At 47.9% G+C, this 12132-nt stretch overlaps 1 protein-coding gene across 1 annotated transcript in view; it reads right to left on the reverse strand.

Annotated features, from left to right (window-relative positions):
- Nucleotides 1–608: 608 nt before the first annotated feature.
- Nucleotides 609–12132, reverse strand: part of ptgir (prostaglandin I2 receptor) — a 90452-nt gene continuing 78928 nt past the window's right edge. Inside the window, exon 3 of the mRNA XM_078241773.1 lies at nucleotides 609–1519. Coding sequence (XP_078097899.1) covers nucleotides 1292–1519 — 228 coding nt within the window. The 3' untranslated portion in view covers nucleotides 609–1291. The remainder of the gene's footprint in view (nucleotides 1520–12132) is intronic.

Here is a 12132-nt window from a genome sequence, read left to right on the forward strand (position 1 = left end):
CAGTTGCTGGGTCAAAATCCTGGAACACCTTCCCTAACAGCACTGTGGGTGCGCTTACACCACACGGGACTGCAGCGATTCAAGATGGCGGCTCACCACCACCTTCTCAAGGGGCAATTCGAGATGGGCAATAAGTGCTGGCCCAGCCAGCGACGCCCACATCCCAGGAGGGAATCTTTGAAAAAATTCATTGTAAGATATCAGAGCCTCGAGGACATAGAGTCATAGAGGTTTACAGCATGGAAACAGGCCCTTTGGCCCAACTTGTCCATGCCGCCTTTTTTTTTTAAACCCCGAAGCTAATCCCAATTGCCCGCATTTGGCCCATATCACTCTATACCCATCGTACCCATGTAACTGTCTAAATGCTTTTCAAAAGACAAAATTCTACCCGCCTCTACTACTACCTCTGGCAGCTTGTTCCAAACACTCACCACCCTCTGTGTGAAAAAATTGCCCCTCTGGACACTTTTGTATCTCTCCCCTCTCACCTTAAACCTATGCCCTCTAGTTTTAGACTCCCCTACCTTTGGGAAAAGATATTGACAATCTAGCTGATCTATGCCCCTCATTATTTTATAGACTCTTTATAAGATCACCCCTCAGCCTCCTACGCTCCAGAGAAAAAAGTCCCAGTCTATCCAGCCTCTCCTTATAACTCATACCATCAAGTCCCAGTAGCATCCTAGTAAATCTTTTCTGCACTCCTTCTAGTTTAATAATATCCTTTATATAACAGGGTGACCAGAACTATACACAGTATTCCAAGTGTGACCTTCCATCAACGTGCATCATTCCAAATATACAAGATTAATAACACCTCCGATTAAAAATTAATTCAGTCTGGCTGACACTTGGTTCAATAGTTTAATCCCAATTTTCGGGAGAAAACAAAGGGAAAAACCTTTGAATTCAGATGGACCATTGTTAATACTGATTGATGTGTCTGAAGGCGTCTCGAGGGATGGAGAGAGGGGCTGGCTGAGGGGTCCATTGATGCGTGAGGAATAAATTTCGCCCTGTGACCCTCTTTTCAAGGGGGTCAAAGTTCGCTCCTGCCAGGGCAGTAAAGGTCACAGAGGCCGGAGGAGTCACTAACCGCTGGGTGCGAGTCTTCCGTCTTAACCGTGCCTGTTTGGAGCCCAGTCTCCTGCCCTCATCACTAGCCCAGTGACCGCCCTTTGTCTCTCGCTCCATGCCGCCCCTAGCCAGGCACGACATCAGTCTCTTTTCGACTGCCAAGCTCTCCAACCGGCCCACACCCCCTCCCCTCTCCCCCCCGCTGCCTCGGTCAGCATAAAGAGATGCTTTGTTGTTTTAGCGGTTCCTGGAAGGCCGAGTTGGGGAGCGACATAGAGAAGCGGCAGCAGAGGACCTTCTGAACGTTCCGGAAGACCGATTTTCGGAGGATGATGAAGAGCCAGGGATCCACGATGGGGTTGAAGGCGTAGAAGCGGAAAGCCACCAGGTCTTCCTTGTCGTCATTGTTAGGGGTGATGGCGTTGATAAATCCGCGAATCTGCGGCAAAGGAGAAACAGAAAGAGGTGAATTATAACCTTCACGTCGTTCACTTTTGGCGGAATTTAAGAAACTGCAATAGGTTGTGAAATTAGCATGACCAATCCATCTAACCCGCACATCTTTGGATCAAAACAAACTTTATTTCAGAACACAGTTAGAATATAACAAAAGGGACTAGCATAACTTTTACCAATTAATATACTTAAACATGACAAAATATAATTTGTAACAGCTAGCTATCTCTGTTGTTCCAATTTAGCAATATCCCATACAGATATGAACCTCAGAAAGCATTCTTTCTGGCTGTATCACAGCTTGGTATGGCTCCTGCTCTGCCCAAGACCACAAGAAACTACAAAGGGTCGTGAATGTAGCCCAATCCATCACGCACACCCGCCTCCCATCCATTGACTCTGTCTACATTTCCCGCTGCCTTGGCAAAGCAGCCAGCATAATTAAAGACCCCACGCACCCCGGACATTCTCTCTTCCACCTTCTTCCATCGGGAAAAAGATACAAAAGTCTGAGGTCACGTACCAACCGACTCAAGAACAGCTTCTTCCCTGCTGCTGTCAGACTTTTGAATGGACCTACCTCGCATTATGTTGATCTTTCTCTCCACCCTGGCTATGACTGTAACACTACATTCTGCACTCTCTCCTTTCCTTCTCTATGAACGGTATGCTTTGTCTGTATAGTGTGCAAGAAACCATACTTTTCAGTGTATCCCAATACATGTGACAATAATAAATCAAATCAAATCAAAAATTTTGCCAACATGTCCGCCCGAAGTTCGTACGATCCCACCCGAAGCCAACAGAGAATGCCTTTCTCCGAGTCTCGCCCGCCCGCGCGTCCCCCACCCCGGAATCGGGGCGGGCATGACGCATCTTAGGATTCTAAGGGGCAATTTTTAACATGGCAAATCAACCTAACCCGCACATCTTTGGACTGTGGGAGGAAACCGGAGCACCCGGAGGAAACCCACGCAGACACGAGGAGAATGTGCAAACTCCACACAGACAGTGACCCGAGCCGGGAATCGAACCCGGGACCCTGGAGCTGTGAAGCAGCAGTGCTAACCACTGTGCTACCGTGACCTCAGACTTTTGTATCTTTTTCCCGTGTAGAGAAAGATCAACTTAATATAAGGTGATTTGAGTTGATTTATTATTGTCACGCGTATTGGGATACAGTGAAAAGTATTGTTTCTTACGCACTATACAAAGCATACCATTCATAGAGTACATAGGGGAGAAGGAAAAGAGAGGGTGCAGAATATAATATTATAGTCATAGCTCAGGTGTAGAGAAAGATCAACTTAATATATGGTAGGTCCATTCAAAAGTCTGATGGCGGCAGGAAAGAAACAGTTCTTGAGTCAGTTTATTTCTTGTCACAAGTTGGCTTACATTAACACTGCAGTGAAGTCACTGTGAAAATCCCTTCGTCGCCAAACTCTGGGTCCTGTTCGGGTACACTGAGAGAGAATTTAGCATGGCCAATGCACCTAACCAGCAAGTCTTTTGGATGAAACCACAGCACCCAGAGGAAACCCACACAGACATGGGGAGAACGTGCAGACTCCGCACAGACAGTGACCCAAGCTGGGAATCGAACCCGGGTCCCTGGCGATGTGAGGCAGCAGTGCTAACCCACTGTGCCACAGTGCTGCTCTTGTTCCTTGTTGGTGCGTGATCTCAGACTTTTGTATCTTTTTCCCGATGGAAGAAGGTGGAAGAGAGAATGTCCGTGGTGCGTGGGGTCCTTGATTGTGCTGGCTGCTTTTCCGAGGCAGCGGGAAGTGTAGACAGAGTCAATGGATGGGAGGCTGGTTTGGATGGACTGGGCTACATTCACAAACCTTTCAGCTTGTTGTGGTCTTGGTCATATCAAACCATGTTGTGGTCTTGGTCATATAAGAATCATATCAAATCAGTCCTCAGAGATATGGTAGCATAGCGGTTAGATGGGAGTTCCAATCCCACTCAAGTATCTGATGAATTTGCATTTATTTATGTTGGGGAAGCATTGGCGTATTGGTATTGTCATTGGGTTAGTAATCCAGGGAGGCAATGACCTCATGGTATTATCGCTAGACTATTAATCCAGAAACTCAGCTAATACTCCGGGGATCCGGGTTCGAATCCCGCCACGGCAGATGGTGGAATCTGAATTCAATAAAAACGTCTGGAATTAAGAATCTACTGATGACCATGAAACCATTGTTGGAAAAACATATCTGGTTCACTAATGTCCCTTTAGGGAAGGAAATCTGCCGTCCTTACCCGGTCTGGCCTACATGTGACTCCAGAGCCACGGCAATGTGGTTGACTCTCAACTGCCCTCCAAGGGCAACTAGGAATGGGCAAGGTCTCATGAATTAATTTTAAAAAAAAACCCAGGGTAATGCTCTGGGGAATCGAGTTCGAATCCCACCATGGCAGATGGTGAAATTTGAATTCAACAAAAAATCTGGACTTAAAAGTCGAATGATGACCACTGTCGATTATTGTAAAAGCCCATCTGGTTCGCCTTTGGGGAAGGAAATCTGCTGTCCTTATCTGGTCTGGCCTACATATGACTCCAGACCCACTCAGTTTTTTAAAATTCATTCGTGGGACATGGGTGTCGCTGGCTGGCCAGCATTTATTGCCCATTCCTAGTTGCCCGAGGGCAGTTGAGAGTCAACCACATTGCTGTGGCTCTGGAGTCACATGTAGGCCAGACCGGGTAAGGACGGCAGATTTCCTTCCCTAAAGGGACATTAGTGAACCAGATGGGTTTTTCCGACAATGGTTTCATGGTCATCAGTAGATTCTTAATCCCAGAAATTTTTAATCAAATTCAAATTCCACCAGCTGCCGTGGTGGGATTCGAACCACGGTTCCCAGAACATTAGCTGAGTTTCTGTAGTCCAGCAATAATACCACTAGGCCAGCGCCTCCCCGATAATTAGTGACTGTCTTACATTTAGTAACATAGGAATTAGGACCAGATTAAGGGATGCGGATGGAAAGGGATGAGCTATAAATACTCATACGGCATGGTAGCACAGTGGTTAGCACTGCTGCTTCACAGCTCCAGGGTCCCCGGTTCGATTCCCGACTCGGGTCACTGTCTGTGTGGAGTTTGCACATTCTCCTCGTGTCTGCGTGGGTTTCCTCCGGGTGCTCCGGTTTCCTCCCACAGTCCAAAGATGTGCGGGTTAGGTTGATTGGCCAGGTTAAAAATTGCCCCTTAGAATCCTAAGATGCGTAGGTTAGAGGGATTAGCGGGTAAATATGTGGGGGTAGGACCGGGGTGGGATTGTGGTCGGTGCAGACTCGATGGGCCGAATGGCCTCCTTCTGCACTGTAGGGTTTCTATGATTCTATGATTCTATGATTCATAGGGCAAGAGTGGGTTCCAAAATGGAGGGATGTTTCCAACACAGTGGATGCAGTTTCCTCCACTCCTTGCTCTGTTCTAGTCTTCCTGATTGTGGGATGGCAAAACCAGAAATTCAGACCAAACTCAGCCAAAGCATACGTTGCGGCTTTGTTTCTCCACAGTACTTTGACAAAACAAGTTGGTTCTTGCGTATAATTTTCGACGCAGTGAGACTGGGGACCTGGGAGATGTGAACCATCACTGGCTAGAGGAGGTGACACAATATGACAGGTTTACATAGTATCGTGAACACTGAACTTTACAACATGGTTCTATTTTAAAATGTCCCCTTGAATCTCAGGTGAATCAGAAGGTCCTGCAAAGCCAGAGTCACGGTGGAAACATCTCTGCTTGGAGACAAGCCCATGTGAGCTGGTCACCATGGGACAGAAACCTAAACAGAAACCTACTGAGACGCCAAGGAACAGTGTCGACACCTGTAGACATTGGTCGGAATTTTACCGACACGCCCGTCCCGATTCCGGGGGCATTCTCCGTTGGCCTCGGGCGGGATTGTACGAACCTCGGGCGGACGTGCCGGTAAAATTCCACCCATTGTCTCATGGGATAGGGACAGCTGCCTTCTGAGAGAGAAAGAGACAGAGAAGGTACAGCGTTGAAGAAACAGAGAAGGAGGATTTTGTGTTAACAACCAAGCAGGATGCTGGTGAGAGTTTATCTTCTTTCGAAAAGGCAGGGACAGAACAGCTGGGAGCGGGGGGTGGCTTTTAGAAATTTAAGGAAAAGAGAGTCATCATGCTGGTGATGGATGGATCGAGAAAGCTTGTGCTGAGTTGAATGATCAATGAAGAACATTCGGACTTTCAACCAGGGAGACATTAGCCCTTTGGAGAGATGGTGGAGGAGAGGGGGGCGGTGGTGGGAATTGGGGATTGTATTGTCTGTCTTGCTAGCTCTTCCTTTAGAGGGGGAGAATACAACAGGAGAGGACAGTGTTGAAGAATAAGGGGTCTCCCTTTTTAAGATGAAGATGAGGTTTTCTTTTCTCTCAGAGGGTGGTGGGGTGGAACTCCACCAAGAGTTTTGATCGACGGGGGTGGGGGGAGGGGGGGCGAGCAGGGGCTGTAGGAATGGTAAAAAAAACAAAGCTTCTGTGAAAAAAATGTCTCTCAATCTCCTTACAGAATATGCATGTTGCATTTCTAACCTTTACTTAATGGTAAGCTGGGGCGGCACGGTGGCACAGTGGTTAGCACTGCTGCCTCACAGCGCCAGGGACCCGGGTTCGATTCCCGGCTTGGGTCACTGTCTGTGTGGAGTCTGCACGTTCTTCCCGTGCCTGAGTGGGTTTCCTCCGGGTGCTCCGGTTTCCTCCCACAGTCCGAAAGACGTGCTGGTTAGGGTGCATTGACTCAAACGGGTGCCGGAGTGTGGCGACGAGGAGAATTTCACAGTAACTTCATTGCAGTGTTAATGTAAACTTTGCTTGTGACAAATAAATAAACTTTAACTTGAACGCATGATTAAAAGCTCAGAAGTCTTAAATTCAACAAGAATACAAAAATTGCTTTGATGATAGGTACAGCGGAAGAAACGGTTTATCTTTCAGTATTATTAATACTAAAAGGCAATTATCTCCCATATTAATGTGTTCCCTCAATGTTATTTCCTTTTTATGTGCCTGCTTGTCAAAGATATGCTGTTACGAGACACCATGAACTGTCTCTGTCAAATGAATTCAGGCCTTATATTTGTGTATCTGTGCATTAAATGTCAGATGTGCTAATATTGATGAATTGGACTGCATCTAATTGCACAAAATAAATGTCAGCATTGAGCAATCACAGCAGGAAGTTAGATACAGAGTAAATCTCCCTCGACCCTGTCCCCATCAAACACTCCCAGGACAGGTACAGCACGGGGTTAGATACAGAGTAAAGTTCCCTCTACACTGTCCCCATCAAACACTCCCAGGACAGGTACAGCACGGGGTTAGATACAGAGTAAAGTTCCCTCTACACTGTCCCCATCAAACACTCCCAGGACAGGTACAGCACGGGGTTAGATACAGAGTAAAGTTCCCTCTACACTGTCCCCATCAAACACTCCCAGGACAGGTACAGCACGGGGTTAGATACAGAGTAAAGTTCCCTCTACACTGTCTCTATTAAACACTCCCAGGACTGGTGCAGCACGGGGTTAGATACAGAGTAAAGCTCCCTCTACACTGTCCCCCATCAAACACTCCCAGGACAGGCACAGCACGGGGTTAGATACAGAGTAAAGTCCCCTCTACACTGTCCCCATCGAACACTCCCAGGACAGGTGCAGCATGGGGGCTAGATACAGAGTAAAGCTCTCTCTGCACTGTCCCCATCAAACACTCCCAGGACAGGTACAGCACAGGGTTAGATACAGAGTAAAGCTCCCTCTACACTGTCCCCCCATCAAACACTCCCAGGACAGGTACAGCACGGGGTTAGACACAGAGTAAAGCTCCCTCTACACTGTCCCCCATCAAACATTCCCAGGACAGGTACAGCACAGGGTTAGATACAGAGTAAAGCTCCCTCTACACTGTCTCTATTAAACACTCCCAGGACTGGTGCAGCACGGGGTTAGATACAGAGTAAAGCTCCCTCTACACTGTCACCATCAAACACTCCCAGGACAGGTATAGCACGGGGTTAGATACAGAGTAAAGCTGCCTCTACACTGTCCCCATTAAACACTCCCAGGACAGGTATAGCACGGGGTTAGATACAGAGTAAAGCTCCCTCCACACTGTCTCCATCAAACACTCCCAGGACAGGTACAGCACGGGGTTAGATACAGAGTAAAGCTCCCTCCACACTGTCCCCATCAAAACTCCCAGGACAGGTGCAGCACGGGGTTAGATACAGAGTAAAGCTCCCTATACACTGTCCCCATCAAACACTCCCAGGACAGGTGCAGCACGGGGTTAGATACAGAGTAAAGCTCCCTCTGCACCGTCCCCCATCAAACACTCCCAGGACAGGTACAGCACGGGGTTAGATACAGAGTAAAGCTCCCTCTGCACCGTCCCCCATCAAACACTCCCAGAACAGCTACAGCATGGGGTTAGATACAGAGTAAAGCTCCCTCTTGTCATGTTAAATCTTTCTGGATCAAATCCCTTGTATTTGAATCTGGGCCGGATTAGAAACCAGATTCCCGTCTGAGGAACATTTGTAAACAAATGTTGAGAAAGTAAAAATTACTTCAAGACACAAGTCTTGGACTATCTTGAGCGTAGAGCTGCAGAGGCTGACTTCCTGAATTTCAATGTGGTTGTGGAGGTTCATTTCTATGCAAGGATGAGACATCTCTGTCCCAGGGCAATGGAATACTGTGGGACTAATATTACTTTTCACTTGCGCTGTTGGCTAAACCCACATGCCACAGCATCTGATAAATATTATTCTGACCAAATCATTCAGAGACACTCTCTCAATTCTGGAACCATGTGGTAATCATTAAAACTTAGCCAAATACATGTTTGCTGAGGCTTTTACACAGTTTCTCAGAAACAGGCACCTCTGCATTGATGTCAGGATTTTTCTCGAATCCATCTGGCCACTCTCTTGTGGGCTAACATCCGGTAGATATACATGCTCTCATTTACTGAGTACAGAGTCTAGTTCCACTCATCATCTCCTCTTAAGGGTATAGAGGCACTGGAAAGGGTGCAGAGATAGATTGATGAATCATAGAATCTCTACAGTGCAGAAGGAGGCCATGCAGCACATCATAGAACATAGAACATAGAACACTGCAGCGCAGTACAGGCCCTTCGGCCCTCGATGTTGCGCCGACCAGTGAAACCAATCTAAAGCCCCTCTAATCTCCACTATTCCAATATCATCCATATCAGGTCTGCATCGACTTCCTCTACCCTGCCCCGAAGCCACATACATTTATCATGGCCAATCCACCTAACCCACACATCTTAGGACACTAAGGGGCAATTTAGCATGGCCAATCCATCTAACCCACACATCTTAGGACACTAAGGGGCAATTTAGCATGGCCAATCCACCTAACCCACACATCTTAGGACACTAAGGGGCAGTTTAGCATGGCCAATCCATCTAACCCACACATCTTTGGACACTAAGGGGCAATTTAGCATGGCCAATCCATCTAACCTACACATCTTTGGACACTAAGGGGCAATTTAGCATGGCCAATCCATCTAACCCACACATCTTTGGACACTAAGGGGCAATTTAGCATGGCCAATCCATCTAACCCGCACATCTTTGGACACTAAGGGGCAATTTAGCATGGCCAATCCATCTAACCCACACATCTTTGGACACTAAGGGACAATTTAGCATGGCCAATCCACCTAACCTATACATCTTTGGACACTAAGGGACAATTCAGCATGGCCAATCCACCTAACCCATACATCTTTGGACACTAAGTTGAGAGTCAACCACATTGCTGTGGCTCTGGAGTCACATGTAGGCCAGACCGGGTAAGGACGGCAGATTTCCTTCCATAAAGGAAACTAGATGGGTTTTTCCGACAGGAACTGGAACCAGGGGACAAGTTTAAAAATAAGGCACAATTTATCACAGCCAATCCATCTAACCTGCACATCTTTGGAGTGTGGGAGGAAACTGGAGCACCCGGAGGAAACCCACGCAGACACGGGGAGAACGTGCAGACTCCACACAGACAGTGACCCAAGTCAGGAATCGAACCCGGGTCCCTGGCGCGGTGAAGTAGCGGCGCTAACCACCGTGCTGCCCCAGTTGGTTACATGTTACCTTGCATTTTGCCAGAAATGTTCCAAAGGTCTTTATAGCCAATAATATTCTCCTGAAGTGTCGTGTGAATATGCCAGACAATTTGTACAAGCAAGGCAGAGGTCTCCTTGCGGGAGATTACTCATCATCGCGATTTGGAAATATATCGGCCGTTCCTTCACTGTCGCTGGGTCAAAATCCTGGAACTCCCTCCCTAACAGCACTGTGGATGTACCTACGTCACGGGGTTCAGGAAGGCAGCTGAAGGGGCAAATAGGGATGGGCAACAAATGCTGAACCTAGCCAGCGACCTCCACATCCCAAGTAGCAATGGAATAGAAATTGCTCCCTCAGCAGTGAGACAAAGGGCCGACTGATCTGTTTTGCGATGGTCAAGGTGAATGTTGGCCAAGGCAAACTTTGCAATTTCATTAAAAAATTTTCCAAGGGATCTTGAATGGCCTTCTGGACAGGAGGCAGCCCTCCTTCAGCCGGTGTTGAAGGTGGAGACCTGAAAACAGCCTTAAGTCCATCGCTGGTAATCAGCAGAGATCTCAGGGGCTACAGGCCCGCTCAGGCCTACTGTGGGATGTGGACCAGCCTGGATCCAGAGGGGAAGAGTCACCACAGTCTCCAGGTGAGGGCCTCAGTGCGGCGTATCAACTGGGATTTAATGTATCCCTGGAGGCCCCATCACATGACTTGCCACCCCCACCGCCCCCCCTCCAGCCATTAGCCAGCCGATACATCCACCCTTGTGATGTACGGCCTTCCTACACCAATCGGAAAGCACAGAGACTCAATGCACAAGTGTATGATGCTCAGTTGTCAGTCATAGGATGGCACAGTGGTTTAGCACAGTGCCAGGGACCCATGTTCGATTCCGGCCTTGGGTCACTATCTGTGCAGAGTCTGCATGTTCTCCCCGTATCGCTGACGGTTTCCTCCGGGTGCTCTGGTTTCTTCCCACGCCCCAAAGATGTGCAGGTTAGGTGGATTGGCCATGCGAAACTGCCTCTTATTGTCCAAAAATATGCAGGTTAGGTGGATTGGCCATGCTAAATTGCCCCTTAGTGCCCAAAGATATATAGGTTAGGGAGATTGGCCATGCTAAATTGCCCTTAGTGCCCAAAGATATGCAGGTTAGGTGGATTGGCCATGCTAAATTGCCCCTTAGTGTCCAAAGATATGTAGGTTAGGGAGATTGGCCATGCTAAATTGCCCTTCGTGTCCAAAGATATGCAGGTTAGGTGGATTGGCCATGCTAAATTGCCCCTTAGTGTCCAAAGATGTGCAGGTTAGGGGGATTGGCCATGCTAAATTGTCCCTTAGTGTCCAAAGATATGCAGGTTAGGTGGATTGGCCATGCTAAATTGCCCCTTAGTGTCCAAAGATGTGCAGGTTAGGTGGATTGGCCATGCTAAATTGCCCCTTAGTGTCCAAAGATGTGCAGGTTAGGTGGATTGGCCATGCTAAATTGCCCCTTAGTGTCCAAAGATGTGCAGGTTAGGGGGATTGGCCATGCTAAATTGTCCCTTAGTGTCCAAAGATATGCAGGTTAGGTGGATTGGCCATGCTAAATTGCCCCTTAGTGTCCAAAGATGTGCAGGTTAGGTGGATTGGCCATGCTAAATTGCCCCTTAGTGTCCAAAGATGTGCAGGTTAGGTGGATTGGCCATGCTAAATTGCCCCTTAGTGTCCAAAGATGTGCAGGTTAGGGGGATTGGCCATGCTAAATTGCCCCTTGGTGTCCAAAGAAATAAATAAGAGGGGGAATTAGCGGGGTAGATAATTTAGTGGGGTTATGGGTAAGCCTGGGTAAGAGTTGATGCAGACTCGATGGGCTGAATGGCCTCCTTCTGCACTCTCAGGATTCTGTGATTAAATAGACTTTTGCCCCATTTCTCACTATTTTTCTGTCTGGTTCATACTAAATGATCAAAGCAACGATTTATTTTTAATATCCTGATGATTTTTCTCCGGAGGGGGCACACAGCAGAGTCCCGGAGATTGATGTTCAATTGGTGGAGACTCCAGGCCCATCCTGGATGGGGTTGGGGACCCTTGGTACCTCCCCGCCCCCAGTGTAAGGTAACCATTTGAAGGAATGATTGGCATTGCTACTTCTATCTCTCCTTCTTGTCAGGAAGTGACTGGCTTCCACTTGGCAGGGAACGGCCATGAGTAGGCCTGAGGGAGGAACCAGCCAAGCTGTGCAAACAAGGCTGGAATCCAGCCTGCACGCTCCCCTGGTGAACTTACACAACCCCAACACTCAGCCAGCTTCAAGCACCAGGATCGTCTGTCGCAAGTGCCCTCAGAATCAGGGGAATTTTCCAACAGATTCAGAGTCACTCAGGCCGTCAACAACAACCGCATTTATATAGAGTCATCAAAGCATTGACCAGCTGCCTCACAGCGCCAGGGATCCGGGCTCAA

This window comes from Mustelus asterias, chromosome 24, assembly GCF_964213995.1.
Source record: "Mustelus asterias chromosome 24, sMusAst1.hap1.1, whole genome shotgun sequence".
Lineage (NCBI taxonomy): Eukaryota > Metazoa > Chordata > Chondrichthyes > Carcharhiniformes > Triakidae > Mustelus > Mustelus asterias.